We start from the raw sequence: 17,491 nt of genomic DNA, 5'->3' as shown, positions 1-17,491 counted from the left end.
CTGAAAACCGAATGTGAACATGAAGGTATATGTTGTTCCCTTAGTAATTATTATACTGCAAATTTTAAAAGTTTTAAATTTGCTCTTGCTCCCTGCTTAAGTGCAGTCCACATTAGTGTCAGCTCCTGTCCTCACATTTGGAGACAAGCTCTAATAAAAACAAAGAGAAAACCATCCAACTTCTGAAAGATGCCTGTCCTGGTAAAACTTACGGTTTTCAAAATGTGATCCGTTTAATCTTCACAGAAAGCCTTGTTTAGGCCTATTCCACAAGCCCTAATGGAAGAAATCAGGTTGGAAGGTTCAAGTTCTCTGAGCTACTTACGGTGGGCAGAAAAAGAGCTACCACCCAGGTTTCCTGAACTTTCCGTTTAAAAAAACTAGCTGGTCCACAAAGCAGATGAAGGCTGCTTTTTCTATTCTTCCTAAACCACTGTTGGCTTGGCAACATTGTTGACATTAGCACCCTGCAAGGCACAGCCGAAGATTTGGGGGCCAGGTTCAAAAAGTGTTTTGTCTTGAATTAAACTGAGCCAAAGGAACACGAAGTATCTCCTGCTAGCCTTTTAGATTAGCCTAAGTCTTCCCTCAAGGTAAATGTGGCTGTTAAGACTGGGACAATACCCTTACGTAATCAGAAAACCTCAACCTTAAAAATCAACTTTATGAAAGGCTTTTCTGCACAGTCTCAGGAGATGATCAGGGGACTGATTTAAAAAAAAAAAAAATGAAATGTACTATGGTAAAAATGGCTTCACTCTGGGGGACGCAGAAGAGATGACAGCTAAAAATCCAGACTCAGAAGCCCTGATTGCCAGATGTTCAAGTCATTGCTTTGGCCTCTGAGTGACCCTGGAAAGTTAGTTAATTTTTCCTGGTTTTCCCATCTGTAAAATGAGGGTAATAAGAGCAGTACTCAGAGCATACGGCAATGGTAAGAACTGAAGTATTGAATGTATATAGTGTACAACGGTGTTCCATGGTGAGCACTATCACTACTCATTTAGTAAAAGTACCTGGTACATATGAATCTGAGGTTTGTTGGATGAATTAAACAAGTAAGCCCCTCCTATTTTCAAAGCACTATTTTAGGAGAAAACTGTGTCTAAGGAAACCAAGTATGAGACTGGACAAGGACTAAAACTTACCAGTCCAGCATGGGCAGAAAGAGCTTTGGAACCTCACATCTAATTCCAGTTCTACTTAACCTGTTCCAGGTGATTTGGAATTCTATCCTACAAGGTGATCCAAATTCAATCTCCCTCTTACTTTGACAGGTGAAGGAAGTGACCTAGGAGGTATATTTTGGTGCCTTTAAAGATATCCTCCATTGTAAATAAATCAGCAGACATTCCAGTTTTCAGAATCAATCTTGTGAGTCTAAGTCAATCAGCGCACTAGGTTCCTAAAACTGTAAAGCCAGAAAACAGCTCGGCCCTATAACCTCAAAGGGTACAAGGATACTTCCAGAGATGCCTATGTTAAATATAAGCATTAAAATAGTCTCTTACAAGGAGGATTTCTCTGCTCTAAGAAACTATAAGGGATTTATCATCCAAAGCAATAATATAAAACAAGTGGTATAATGGTAACTTTTAAAACAGAGTACTGTGGGACGCCTGGGTGGCTCAGTAGGTTAAAACCTCAGCCTTCAGCTCAGGTCATGATTCCAGGGTCCTGGGAATCTCTGCTCCACAGGGAGCCCGTTTCCTCCTCTCTCTCTGCCTGCCTCTCTGCCTACTTGTGATCTGTCAAGTAAATAAAAATCTTAAAACAAAACAAAAGAAAGAGTACTGCTTCTTTATGAAGCAATGTATACTTTCTAAAAGGCAGGGTTGGGGGGGTGACTTAAGAAAAAGGGGTAGGGAAAAGGAGGAAATTACCTATAATCACATTAATTTGGTAGAGATCCAACACCAGAATTAAGGTAATATTGTCTCCTCAGCTGGGTAAGAAAAGCTAAATTTCATGTGCTTAAAATTGTACTGTATATAATTATCATTCCCACTCTATTTGATGGGCAGAAATCCAGAAGTCTCTCAACAGACTCTGCTGACAAGACACAGGGAACAGGAACTGGTAGAAATAAAAACTGGCATATCCTCTGTAAAGGACAGTTTACAGTTTGGCTAGTTGTACTAGCCAAAGTACAAACCCATTTACCCTTTGACACAAATAAGCTTCTGTGAATTGCTGCACACATACATGATTCACTGCAGTATTGGTCACAAAAACAAAAGGTTGTAATAACCCAAATACCTATCAACAAGGGACCAGTTAGGTAAACTATGGAATCTAGAACAGTGAAAAACACATAGACAATGGCACGGGAACCATGCTGCTATGAAGGAGAATGAGGAACTCTCTATACACTGATATAGAAAGATTGCTAGGACACAGGAATTGGATAAATTCATGTTCGAATCAGTATGCTTTCTATGTAAGAAAGTGAGACATATATATATATATATATATATATATATATATATATATATATTCCTATTTGCTTTTTGTATTTTGTATTAAGAAAACACTAGAAAAATAAATAGTGATAGAAAAGTGATACAAGGATTACCTGTAAGACCAGAGTGGTGGTGGAAGAGTGGATACTCATTCATGGGTCAGGCCATCATGTTTCTTAGGGTATTTTCGATTTTTGAATCATGTGACTTACCTATTAAAAATCATTCAAAAAATAAATGGAATCTAGGAAAATAAGTGGTTACCTTCTCTTCCCCACCTGCTCTAACTACTAAACCACTATGCAGTGGTTATCCATCAAGAAGTGATATTCACCATTCATAGGCCTGCCCCACCCTTTAGGTCACTGATGTTTCCAGAGAAAGTAGTTATCATAAAAGTTCTTAACCTTCTTTGAAGGGTGAGGAGAGCTTGTGCTTTCATTAAGTCGGTCAGTGGTATGATAAATACGTATTTCTTTTTCCTTAGAAAAATACTGGGTAACTGGTAGATAGAAATGGTGGACTTTTCATATATAGGAACAAGACGGCACATTGTGTGATAAAGACGGTACAAAACTGAGGGTAGGCCAAAGCTATGTGTAAAAGCTGGCTGGAGAAGACACCATAATTGGAAATATATTAATGTTCTATTTCCCATGTTCAAAAGGGATTATATTGATTTTCTTGTTTTGTTTTGTTTTTAAGATTTATTTTGACAGAAAGACAGCGAGAGGGAAAACAAACAGGGGGAGTGGGAGAGGGAGAAGCAGGCTTCCCGATGCGAGCCTTGATCCCAGAACCCTGGGATCATGACCTGAACCGAAGGCAGACACTTAACAAGTGAGCTCCCCAGAGGCCCCAAGGTATTTTTCCTCCTCTCAATACTATGAAAAGAAGTATTTTCTAACTGTTGCAGTTTTCTCCAAGCGCCAAATCAATTCTAGCAGAACCCAGTAACACTGCAGTTATAAAGTGTTAAACATTAGCTCTAAAATAGTTTGCCCCCAAATTGGTAGTAGGTATGTGTTTTCCACATTGTATACCAGAATAAACAATTTTCTGCAGTCTGGGAGAAATAACTTTAATTTTTTTAAATGGTCTTCAAGTTATAAGCCTGTATGTTTTATAGCATTTCCTTCAAATAAAATCTAAGTTATTGTTTGATTCTGTAAAGTGTCTGTGATCTCCACTCTTAACTGTGTTAAAATATAAATATTTGTACTTTTGGATTATTTCCAAGATGAAAAACATGCGAAATTAACATATTCACTTGGCCAAGTGGGTCTTTTCATCTACTCTGCTGTTTTACTATCATCCACATCTCTTGGCTCCTAAAATGGTGGTAGCCTGTTAGGAGAAATTATACTAGAAATCCTCTCTCATTTTACAGATGGGAAAACTACAGAGCCAGAGACAATTCAGCAACTCACCACACAAATCAGTTAATAACAAAGAAAGGAACCCATTTTCTCAGATGTCAATCCAGCACTCCTGTCAGAGTCAAACTACATTAGCATTTTAAACTTGACAAATTATTCTCCTACCCATCCTTTCCTCTTATAAATTCATGACCTGCAAGCCCCAATAAAGTGCAGTTAAAGTATATTTTTTCCCCCTCTGATTCCTGCTAGGAAATCTGCATTACCTAAGTTACCAGCTGCCTTGCAGTTTTAAAATAGAAATTACCTTACTGAAGAGAGGGCTTGTTAATGAAATGGAATAATGAATGACTACTGCGATTGCTTAGATTAAGAAACTTCCCATTGCAATCTATCTGGCATGTCAATGAATTGCTTCTGTTTCCCTAAGAACAGTCAAGAAGCAGCAATAATTACAAAAGCACCCATTTTTAGCAATAGCTGAGTTTTAAACAGAAATTGTGCAGAGGCTATTTACTAATCAACAGGAAACACCTGCAGCAGGCCACACATTGTAGAACTACAAGCTTAAGGAAGTTGGCAAGGCTAGTGTTTGCATTATTTTCTTTTCAATCATCTTCACAGGCATATACATTGTTGAGGGCACAACAGTTAAAAGTTTGTAAGAGAACAAAATTTTTCCATCACTCAATATAGTGGTTTCCCCATGATGGCATTTTTAAAGTATTTGGCCAAGTGGATGTTACTTTATAATGCTGGCTACAGTAAATTCAGACTTCGACTCCAGCTGCCATCTACCAGGTGAGGAGGCTAGAATTATCAAATCAACAGGATTTCAGTGTAACTTGATCCTGTATGTCTAGAACTACACAAAGCAATTAGTTCCTCAGTCAAAACAATGAATACTAAAGTAGCCACAGTCCAACACATAGAGAACTTTGTTCCTTTGACTGAATCAAAGGAACCTATTTTAGAAGTCTCAATTTTTTAAAGCAGTTAAAAGCTTAAAATCAAGGATAAAACTAACCTTCTATCCTTCTATACTTCCCACTCCTTCCCCACACATCACATTCACTTTGGGGCGCCTGGGTGGCTCAGTTTTTAAGCAACTACCTTGCGCTCATGATCCCGAGTCCCAGGTATTCAGTTGCAAATAGGGCTCCCTGCTCAGCAGGAAGTCTGCTTCTCCCTCTGACTCTCTCCCTTCTCATGCTCACGCACCCGCTCTCTCTCAAATAAATAAAATCTTTTTTAAAAATCCCTTTGGTAGGAGGGTGACGAGAAGAGGACCAAGTTAACTGCTGACGAAAACGTCTCCACCAATTCCATACAAGAAATGAAACCAGATATCCTAAGGACTTCTGTCCAGACATGCTAAATCACATCCAACTGGCCAACAAGGTTTAGCTGTAAAGAGTAACAGTATGGCTATAGAGAAGAGCCAAGCTAACTTTTCTTGAGTAAAACTACCTAAGATCATTTCTGCAATAGCTTTGATGAGATAAATGTTCACTTTTATAATGCAAAACATATACCACACTAGGGAAGTAGGCCAAATGGCTTTACCTTAAAAATATGCTTCTGGGGGGCACCTGGGTGGCTCAGTGGGTTAAAGCCTCTGCCTTTGGCTCAGGTCATTATCTCAGGGTCCTGGGATCGAGCCCCTCATCGGGCTCTCTACTCGGCGGGGAGCCTGCTTCTCCCCCTTCTCTGCCTGCCTCTCTGCCTACTTGTGATCTCTGTCAAATAAATAAAATCTTTTAAAAAAATATATGTTTCTGTGGGACAACCACCATTTTGATATTTAACATCTTTTCATTCTGGAAGAGAAGTAGGCCTGCCTTGCAATTTCAGTTTATTAGATTTTTATTATAACTTTTGAAACAAATAAATTATAAAATGTCTATACAACTAGCTCTTGCCACTTCCAGAAGTCCTAAGTTTGGTGTATCAGGATGGTTTACAAGTAACAGCATCTCCTCCACCATGTCTGCCCAAAAAAATCGCACTATCAACCCTGCGGTTATTTTAAAAGTTTATTTCTATTTTAACTAACTTGCAGACTCAATTCTTTGAGAAATGAACTGATTTCTTTCTAGCACACTGTCTATGGCACTTGCTCATCGTAACTTTCTTCCCAACCCCTTCCAAAAAAATCAGCACCTTCCATTACAATGCACATTTTAAGTTAAAACTGTCAATACAACCCTCAAAATGCAAGTTTATTGAATAAAGCTGAGAAGAGCAGTAAACAGACAAAAAAATGCATCACCTAAATAAAAAAATTCACGTATTTACAAAGTTCAGTAACTGTTAAGTTTTCACATGCAGAAGTTAATGCACAGGAAAATGTTGGTAGTAGAGTTTGGATGTCTTGAAATGCTGAAAGCAATGAACAGACACATAAACATTAAGTTTTAGCTATAGGTCAATTAACGAACCTATGCGGTCCCCACACAGTCACTCACTTTAGTTCCAATTCCTCCTTTCAGGCACAAGCAAATTGCCACATTCTTTGTAATGGTTCACAGTAACCATTAACGGTGTTGAGCTACAGTAGCAAGTTTAAATATCCCTTCATTTACAGAACCATCCATCCCATCAGGGAAGTATGCAACACGCTTCAAAGAATAAGAACAGAATTTTAAAAGCTGAGATTCTACTCATAAAAATGTGAATGGAGAAAAACAAGTAGTATCTGTGCAACACAGTGCAGTATTTTGTACAGAATATTGTTAAGGCCATGGCAGTCTATAAATTAAAACTGGTATTCATTAAAACAACTGTTGACTGCACTTTTGAGTGCTCAACATCTATGGAAATGCACTGTCTACATGAGTGCTGCTTAACAAAAGAAACAAAATCACACACAGTGTGAGGCAACACATAAGCGGGTGTAGCATAAAGTTTTATCTACTACAGTGGTTTATGTGAATAACAATTTACAAGTGAACCAGTATTAATGTGTCCCTTTATGTATATGGACATCACTAAACTACAAAACATGTTCATTTTAAGTTTTTATACATCTCCGTATAGTAGAAGCAAACAATACACAGCATCAGTTCCTCAGTTCTCTGTGTGACTGATTATTAAACAACCTGTAGACGTTGTGCATGATTACATTAGAGAGAGCAGGCAGGTCTAGAGTTGTCACAATAATCAAGATGTCTAATGGCACCAGACAAAAGAGTGCCAAACCTTACCTCAATAAGAGAGAAAAATAAGAATTTTTACTTGTTTCTAAGTATCTATTGTGCTGAAAGTCTGACTGGATATAAAAAGTCGAGAGTTAGAGTGTCATGCAGCAGCACTGATTTAATGACTAGAGATAGAAAGAACAAACAGGTGTTTGTTAACAAAGTCTGACATTCTTAACACATTTTATTACATTGGCTGGAATGCTCTAAATCCATGAAAGCCTTTGAGAAAATCAATTCCCAACCCTTTAAAAAAGTGTGTTGAGCCCCCCCGCAACCCCGAATAAGAGAAAAAGAAAAAGAAGAAAAAATAGAGAAGTAATGATCTGGGACAGATATACAACAGCATGCCTTAGTTCCTCTCATATCCCCAACTGCTATCTGTGAAGAATTCTCAGAAAGCAGATGTTTTAAAAGTTCATATATGATCTCACCAGTGTAAAAAACCATAACAACACTGATCTGGTGCCTCAGCTCACTCTTTGAAGACCATTTTTTTTAAATTCCTAAGGTGTAATTATACATTTCACATGCATTTGTGAGATATGTAAACATTATGTTTATATCCCACATGAGTCAAGCTAAAGGTTTTCTAAATACTGTGTGGCACTAGAAACTTCATGCTGTATCAAGTCAGTATCAGTATTAAGCAAATGAATTCTACAATGAAATATCATAGACATTTACTGAAAACCAATATAAAAATCTGGCCCAGAAAGACCAGAACAGAAATATGCAATTTTCTTGATTTAAGATGGTCAAGTGTTTTTGTTTTAGTTCCAAAAAAAAAAAAAAAGGCTCTACACACTGTTTAAGACAAGTATGTATGAGAAGCTTTTCTGTGTGTGCTGACTTTATCATGACAACTCTAGCTGATTCTTTATGGAGGATTAGGGATACACATCTTCAGCAGTGCACAAGAGAAATAAACTCTGAAAAAGGCAATTTCTTGGGTTTAGGAAGGACCGTATTCTGGGAAGTACTTCAGAGGAACGGACAGTAATTCTAGGATTATAGCCAGGAAGGACTGGAAGACTTCAGGAGATGCTTCAGCTTCTTCTAGATTTTGAATGTTGAATAAGCCACTGAAGTGTGATATCTAAAGATGGAGGGGAAAAAAATTGAAGGTGTTAAGATCAAAGTTAAGACACTAAACATGAGAGACAGTACTTAAAATGCAGCTAATTCAAAGTACATGCTGGCCCTGTCCTGCTTTTTCATCTATACTATTCTCCATTACCTAAACTTCAAGAGGACATTCTAAGGAATTATGAGAGACTCAGCAGTCTCTGATTTAAAAGTTAAATTGTGCTCAGGACAGCCTGTGCCATCTTTTATTCATTCAAAAATTTACTGACTGCCTGTTAAGGTAGTACTGTATATGAAGTGCCAGGAATGCAAAGATATGGGAGAACCCCTCTCTCCCCTCAAGGTTGGTAAACATAGACAAACTCATTTGGGACTGGGAGGAGGACTGCTCCACAGAATTCCAGGCAAAGGAAACAATAAAAGCAAAAGAATAAACAAAAGCGTGAACAGGGTGGAGATCTAGATGGATTATATGTGATAAGATGTGGATGAAGCATAGTACAGGGGAAGAGGCTGCCATTCAACACTAAGGCTACCGCCAGGGTCTCAACTTCACCTTTTTGACCTTTTGGACTGGGTAATTCTTCGCTGGGATGGAAGAAGGCCTTCCCAGTGCATGGCAGACTATTTTGCAGCATCCATGACCTCTACCTCTAGATGCCATTATCTACCTCCCTACACACCTGCAATTGTGACAATCAATAATATCTCCAGGGATTGCCAAATGTCCCCTGAGGAGCAAAAATGTCTTCTGTCCTCAACTGAGAACCACGGGCTAGAGGGAGCTAGATAACCTTGTATACCACTCTAAGATGCTACCAAGTTTGGGTTTTATTCTCAAGTCAACTGGAAATTACTGGGGAATTTTAAGCAAGGAAATTATATTTGCTTATTTTAGAATGATCAATGGCAAAAGAGGACCACTTGGAGTTGTCAGTATAGACAATGACTATCACAACAGGAGTAGTGACAAAAACCGCCTGAAGCAAACAAGTGCTGTAGGAATGGAAGAAGGAAAATGTGGAGCTGACCAACATACAAACAGAGAAAGAATCTTCCAGCCTCAGTGAGTTGTGTTTGTCATAAAGCTTTTGACAAACACAGTGGTTAAAGAACAGACTTGAGAAAAATAAAAGATAAGTTAGCAACAGAGCACATCAGATTTCACGTGTAGAAGGTAACAGGCATGGAGATGTCCAGCAGATAGTTTTACTGATCTCTGGTAAGAGGTGTCCAGAGGTGGCAGCTGCAGCTATCACAGCTAATATTAGTCCCCCAAAAAAGCACTTAGACTGACAAGAGAAGGCAGCTAAGTCAAAACAGTGAGTTACTGTCCTTGAATTCTTTAAAAATGTCATCCATAAAAAGGGTATGTAAGAATCTATCAGATGCAGCACTCAATTCTCCAAACCTGAAAGATGAATGCAAATTCAGTTTCCAAGCTAATAACATGTTATAGAAACTGTAAGCCACACACATGTAAAGAATACCCTAGAGCTAAGATCTGAAGAAATGCAACCTGTTCAGAGCTGTGGAAACAATGATTTAACCTGATTACTGAACCAGATCATGTGCACTTTAAAAGGAAGACTGCAGTATGTAGTCAAAAGCAAGGCCACATTCATTAGAATTGAATGGGGAGAAAAGTAAATCTGACGGTGGAAGGCCTAGGTTTAAATATTTAAGAAAGTCACTTAAAACAAAGCTTGTGGACATCAGTCGAAATTATATCCTAAAGACAAATGGATCCTTAAGACTAGATTAAAAAAGCAGAAAATAAAGACAATACTTAGGGTGCCGGGGTGGCTCAGTTGGTTAAGCAACTACTTTCCGTTCAGGTCATGATCCCGAAGTCCCATAATCGAGTCCCACATGGGGTTCCTTGCTCAGCAGAGAGTCTGCTTCTGCCTCTGACCCTCCCCCCTTCTCATGCTCTCTAATAAACAAACATAATTTAAAAAAAAAATAAAGAACAACAAAAGAAAGATGATACTCAGATGAAGGAGTTATCTTTGCAAAGATCATGTTCACAGAAGTAATCTGTTCTGTGTTGAAGGACACATTACTGAAGTATTTCATACACCACACTGGGAAGCTGGAAGGAGAATATACCACCTGTGCCACCTGTGTGCACTGAGATACTTCGGGAAAAATTTAGTAAATTCATAAATTTGGTTCTGAAATACGTTGTAAAAGGTGAAAATAGGGAGGATGTTCAGATTTGACTATCCAAAAAGTCTAATCTACTTAGCTGTTATATTTCTTGCTCCAAATAAAACAGGCATTCTGATTTACAATCTACTTGTTCTGAATCCAGTAAGAGTGGATCCATTTCCTTGGGCTCAGATACTACTAAGTGAAGCAGGAGTTCTACAATCACAAACTGGTGACTATGGAGCTTTATGACAGACTATGAAGTCAGCCTCAAATAACAAAAGTAGTTCTCACCAACTCTCTTTGATTTACTTCCTAAATAAGCTCACAAGATTTGTTCAGGAAAGTATACGGCTGGTTTATCAAGGTAGTAAAACAAAGGATTTTTTTTTCTCTTTTCAATAACTTTTTCCCCCTATTTTATAAAATACGAGAGAGTATAAAGGAATAAAATGGATTTACAGAATAGCACAACGCCCTAAGATTATGGTTAGCGTATGCAGAACAGGGTTTTTCAACCTCACCAATACTGACCTTTTATACTGGACAATTAGCTGTGGGGACTGTAGCATCTTTAGAACATCCCTGGTCTCTACCCACTAAGTACCAGCATCACACTTTCGTTTATGACAACCAAGTGTCTCCAAACACTGCCAAATGTATCCTGGGGGAAAATCCTTCAGTGAGAACCAGTGTATATAAGTAAATGCTCTCTTAGGGACACAACTTAAAACTTAACAAGAATTCCTCCTAACACGTAAGGAGGGGGAGGATTTTTTTTTTTTTTAAATAATAACTCTAAGTAAACCCTAAGTGCTTGAAGAGTCTTTTCTCAAATTAACTAAATGCTCATAATATAGCAAGTCCCTTATTCTATTCCCATTTAATAGAGGACAGCTTGTGTCCATCAGCAAAGTATTAGGTTCAGATTCCTTTTGGGTGCTCTTTAAAGGAAGCCCATGGGTACCTGGCTGGTTCAGTGGGCAGAGCATGTGACTCCTGATCTCAGGAGTCACCCACCCACACTGGGGGTACAGCTACTTAAAAATAAAATCATAAAAAAAAGTAAAAATAAAAAATAAAGGAAGCCCAGAATTAGCCAGAAAACTATCAACACTTTGAGCTTATCAGAGCATGTCTGAGGAGGGGTGAGGAAAGAGTTGATAAGACTAGAACTGAGTGGGGAAAAAGTTAACTATGATGAGAACCAATACATACTGAATGAGGCTAAAGAGAAAAAAATAACAATACATGCTTCTAAACATATGTGTTGGTACTACGTATTACATTCTACTCCAATACAAGATATTGCTGGGTTTTTTTTTTTTAAATTGGAAGTGTGACTATGGTAGAATGGTCAGAGACACCATATTTTTGACTTTGAAGTTGGAGGAAGGAGCCATGAGCCAAGAATGCAGGCAGTATCTAAAAGCTGGAAAAGACAAGGAAATGGAGTCTCTCCTAGAGTCTCCAAAAAGAACACAACCTGTCATTTCAGTCCTTCATTTCTAGTTCTGTGAGAACTAGGACAGGCTTCTAACTGACAGTAGCAATAGAAACTAATACACCCCACATGACATCCACCATATGTCAAATGCTGCCATGCATTTTCACACTCCCTCTCACTAAAGAATTTTTAAATTGCTGCCATTATCACCATTTTATAGATGAGTAAAGACTGGGGATCAGGGAGGTTAAGTGCTTTATCCAAAACCAGTCAGAAAGTAACTTAGGACCAAGTGTTCTGGCCTGAGGCTGCAGGACTCCAATGCCCATGCTGTTTGTTAAGCCAATTATGTGGCAATGATGGACAGCTTCATTTTTCTGTAGTGGCCCACAAAGCAATTTTTTTCACTAGTGACCACCAAACTGGGAGAGGTAAAGGTACCATGAAAATCTCTAGGCTCCTACCCAGCTGCTTCAAGGTACATGCATTAAACTCTCCTCTCACACTTTGGTTGAACCTGTCATACCAGACAAGAACTGTGTGACTTAGCCTTAGTAGCTTTTTGTCACGAAGGTACACTTTCCTGTGAGGATATTTTATTGCATCATTATAGGTCTTTTCACTCAAATAGCTAAGAGGTTGAATAGCCATTCATCTTGTCAAATCTTTCATCTTTCCTCTTTACCTTTTGATCCTTCTCACCCATTCCTATCCACGTTTATTAAATAACCTCTCACAAATCAGTTAAGAAACTGAAGTTCAACCAGATACTTGAATTCTTTAAGGATCCTGTATTGGACTGAATACTGTTCCCCTAAAAATTCATACTTACCTAGAACCTCAGAATTTATTCAAAAATTGTCTTTACAGATACATGAGATCATACTGAATGAAGGTAGGCCTTAATCCAATGGTATCTATCTTTGTAAGAAGAGGAAATACACACACAGACATGCACAAAGAAGAAGGCTATATGAAGCCAGAGGCAGAAAATGGAGGGAAGCATCAATATATCAAAGAATGTTAAAGGCAGCCGGCAACCACAAGCTAAGAAAAGCAAGGAAGGACATTCTCCAACAGCCTTCATGGCCCTGCTGACACCTTGATTTTGGACACCTAACCAACCTCAACTTGAGAAAATAAATTTCTGCTGTTTTAAACCACCCAGTTTGTGGTACTTTGCTATGATAGTTCTAGGAAATTAATACAGACATTAAATACATAAAGAGTACTTTTGGCTTATATTTCCAACTGAGTACTAACATTACAGTAATATACTGGTTCAATAAATGAACAACTGTTTTAATGCCTACGGACCAATTTTTATAGTCTTATTTCAAAAACATTTTGTTACAAAGCATAGCTGGATACTAACTCTGCCAAAATTAATACAATAAATTGATAACACATAATGTTTAACTTCATGTCTATTTCATTTACTTCTTTAAATAGCATAGGGCACATTCAGGATGTTGTATTTGCTGTCAAAAGATATAATGTCTATTGCTTTTCCTTAGATAAAAACAACAGTCCTCTATAAAAGAAGTCACTTAGAACTGGGAATAATAAAGAGTAAGGAGCATTAAGACATCCCTTCCCGTGATAGTCATTTCTTTCACAGTCATTTCTTACCTATATTATCCTTTTCTTTGCAAGAAATTGAATAGCAGCAAATTTCTCTATCTTGAATGGCAGACAGGTTCCTATAAGAAGCAGAATTAAGACAATAAGTCTGTACTTAAAATGACTATCATACCTATCATTCTTTGTTCAATTTTCTTATCTTTTTATACTGAAGAAATTATTTTACTACTATGAAAATTTTAGAAATTCACTTGTCTGGTAGGCCAAATTTACCATGTTTGCCCAAACACATGGCTGTAACTACTAAATAACAGGAGGGCCTGGCTGGCTCAGAAGAGCATATGAATGACTCTTGATCTCGGGGTTTTAAGTTCAAGCTCCATGTTGTATGTAGAGATTACTTAAAAATAAAATCTTTAAAAGATACTAATAATATAATACAAAGTATTAGGCAAAACAGTGTAATTTAGAACCCTTTTTTTAAAAAAAAAACACCATCATTCATTCTTAAAACATACATTTTTTCAATTAGCTGTTTCTCATCCAAGGCATTAGGAAGATCTCTCTTGTTTCCAAGTACTAGCACCTTTAAAAAGAAAAGATATTAACAATAAACGTTTATGTAAGAAAAGGTCACAGGAACATATGATAGTCATATCTGTAGACATTAAAATTGGAACGCTACCATAATATTGAGGCATATTTGTTTAACTGGTGGCCTATCTCACTTACTTAGTCATTCAAATTAGTATTCATTTCAACTTCTACTGCATCAATGCCCCGAATTCAATACATGGCTGCCAACTTCTACTAAAATGTTACAATTCTATGGTATGAATTCTCCAATTTCTACATAAATCTCTACATAATGTGAATATGATCTTAACATAACCAAGAATGGGGGAACAATTTTTTAACCATTTTTGTTAGCCATCAATCATACGAACACATAAGTATGCTTAAAATTCCCAATCCATCCTACAGAATATCATGTATAAATATTCTAAGACAATGGTTAAGTCTGGAAATTAGGATAAATATAGCAGTCATAAGCTCTATGAAGAAATGGTATCATCTGGTTGCTAGATGTGCTTTGAAAAGAAAGGAAAGCAGAGAGGCTTCCCAACCACCACTCTGTCTCAGATAAGTCCTTTCTGCCTTAGAGAAGAAAAAGAATTTGAGTACATATAACATATTTGAGAATATCCATACTCTAAATCAGTGTTCTCTAAGAACATGTAATCTTTGATCCATCCCAACAATATACATGCCATGTCTACCTTACCATAACTATTTCTTTCACTTAATACACCCCTATCCCCACTCTACTCCATACACTTTGACCATTTCTACTCATAGGACCAAGATACTTACTCTACACAAAGGACCAAGAGACAAGGACAAAGGCAGAGAGAGCTGGGGAAACTGGGAGCTCACAGGACAATGTTAAACTACAGCCTGTCTCCCCTTCCCCAACTTTCACCCCTCTCCATACTCTTATTTAAGTCACACCAGGTTCTCAGGCTAGACCTGACTGAATTTCTAAAAATAATATCATGGACATTTGTGATCAGCTGTCAGTTTCGGGGTTACCTGGCATTTTGGCCCTCTTACTACATTTAAGAACTCTCCTCCTACCTTATGAACCTGCCTCCTGATAAAGCTACTTGCTTCTATGGATAATTTTTCCACCAGTTCCTCTGCTAGAGCATGGATGCATAATCTAGGATGAACCAAACCTTTCCATGCAGAGGCAGAGATGCAAGAAAGCAGGATAGAGAACCATTCCGATAGAGAAAGGGAAACAGCTAAATGACTTTCCAATCAGAACAATTATGTCTAGTGTTCAGAAACTGCATGTGGTCAACAGACTTACTCTGTGGTGTGAGTTTGGATGTGATTCTAGCAGCTGGTTACTTCCTTGTTCCAGCTTATTTCTTGAACCTGCTTATGTGTAGCCTTCTCAGAGACTCTGTGAGCTACCCAATATCCCTTCAATGAATTCCTTTCCACATAAGTCAGCTTTTTACTGCTTGCAACTAAGAAGGCTTATGGTGACCTTAAGGGAAGACTGATTTTTACTTCTGGTAGGTATACAGAACTAAGTTTTAACACTTAAAAAATAGAATAGGCTTTGAAGTCAGATAGACATGGATTCGAAACCTGTTGCATAACAGGTAATGTTGCCATGTAACTGTGAAGAACAACTGTTCTAAAGGAGGGATAACCACAAACTTCATTATGTTGTTAGGATTACCTGAGATAATATACCTCAAGTATTTGACGTTCATGAACTTGTCATGAGGCTAACGCATGGTCCTTTGCCAACATTCTTCAGCTCAACAAATGGCACCACCTTCCATCTAACTTCATGAACCAGAAACAACTAGGAATTATTCTATCTCTTCTTCCAATCCATTATGTCGTCGGGTAGACAGCATTCCTAAATATCCCTAAAATCTGTATCCTTCTCATCATCTTGTCTACTACCACCCTAACCCATGGTACTATAATTTGCCAAGACAACTTCCAACAGCTTCCCAAAACTACCCTCCTTATAGTCCCCCTTGCCACTTTAACCCATTCTTAAAATGAAATCACAATGACTCAAGTAATAAATCTGACATTTAAAATACTACAACAGTGAGTGTCTGGGTGGCTCGGTCGGCCGGTCAGTGGAGCAGTTGATCGTCTGATTCCTGATTTTTGGCTCAGGGTCATGGGGTCGGACACCCTCCCACCAGCTCTGTACTCAGGGAAGTCTACTTCTCCTTCTGCTCTGCTCCTCCCCCTTCCCCCACCCACACATGCTCTCTTAATAAATTAAATCTTTAAAAAAAAAAAAAAAGGAAAAGAAAAAAGAAACACTTCAGAAAAAAGCTTTAAAACTAGCAACAGTTTCCCACATAGTCCAGCCCAGCCTCCCTTTAGTACCCTAGCTGCCACATGGCTTACCACACTCTCCCCACCCTCTCACTCTGCTTTTGCTCTAGGGAGACTGGCCTCTTCTCAGTGCCTTGCTTCCTCCTACCAAAAGGCTTTGGCTACAACTCTCTTTTCCTCACATGTCTACATATCCTCACCATTCAGCTCAAGCATCGATTCCTCAGAGAATCCTTCTTTCTTCCCCCAATCTAGATCAAATTTCCCCTCTAACTTATAATTCTCAAGGCCCCAGGTACCTCTCCCTCATAGCACTTATCAGAGCTGTATTATTCAATTGACTTCATGGCATCTACCTTTCCTACTAAACCATACGCTCCATGATGGCAGGAAGCATGCTTCTGTACACTTCTGTTCATCACTGTAACCCCAGGACTGAGCACTGCTCCTATTGTATATAGTTTAATAACTAGCTGGTTAAGAAATTAATAAAAAGCACAGTACCCAGTATATGGCTAATATTCAGTTAAAAAGTCTTTTAAGATCTTAAGACATTTAACATAATAAATCGTAATTTTAAAAATAATAACTCTTATAATCATATAAAATAACAAGAACCCCATACTTACTGGAATTCCTTGTAACTGTGGCTTATCTAGAAGATTATGTAGTTCATTTCGAGAGGCTTCTATCTTTTCACGATCAGCAGCATCTATCATATAACTTAAAAGAAAAAGTGACTTCAGTATCTCTTGTCTCCAAATTCTCTGATGGTCACAATTAGGGGTGAAGATTTTTAATTTTCAAATTTACACTACTAAGGGGCACCTGGCTGGCTCAGTCAGAATAGCATGCGACTTTTGATATTGGACTGTGAGTTTGGGCCCCATATAGGGTGTAGAGATTACTTAAATAAATAAATAAATAAATAAACAAACAAACAAACTTACTTTAAAAAAAGATTTACATCACTGAAATTGTTAATAATAAAGACCCAGATAAAGAAAAGCTCAGTACTCAAAAATACTTTTAAACAGGGGCGCCTGGTTGGCTCAGTGGGTTAAAGCCTCTGCCTTCAGCTCAGGTCATGATCCCAGGGTCCTGGGATCAAGTCCTGCATCGAGCTATCTGCTCAGCGGGGAGCCTGCTTCCTCCCTCTCTCTCTGCCTGCATCTCTACTTGTGATCTCTGTCTGTGAAATAAATAAATAAATAATCTTTTAAAAAAACTTTTAAACAGACTATATTTAGATGCTAATATATGACAGTAAAACATTTATAACCCTTAGTTCTT

At 38.0% G+C, this 17,491-nt stretch overlaps 1 protein-coding gene across 1 annotated transcript in view; it reads right to left on the bottom strand.

Moving 5' to 3' along the window:
* Positions 1-6,042: 6,042 nt before the first annotated feature.
* ARL8B (ADP ribosylation factor like GTPase 8B) overlaps positions 6,043-17,491 on the bottom strand; it is a 52,195-nt gene continuing 40,746 nt past the window's right edge. The window contains 4 exon segments of the mRNA XM_004738418.3: positions 6,043-8,140; positions 13,364-13,434; positions 13,834-13,901; positions 16,828-16,921. Of these exon segments, the coding sequence (XP_004738475.2) occupies positions 8,091-8,140; positions 13,364-13,434; positions 13,834-13,901; positions 16,828-16,921 (283 nt within the window). The 3' untranslated portion in view covers positions 6,043-8,090.

This window comes from Mustela putorius, unplaced genomic scaffold (assembly GCF_011764305.1).
Source record: "Mustela putorius furo isolate JIRA1106 unplaced genomic scaffold, ASM1176430v1.1 tig00003850_pilon_pilon_pilon, whole genome shotgun sequence".
Classification (NCBI taxonomy): Eukaryota; Metazoa; Chordata; class Mammalia; order Carnivora; family Mustelidae; genus Mustela; species Mustela putorius.
This window is presented reverse-complemented; position numbering and strand designations above follow the sequence as displayed.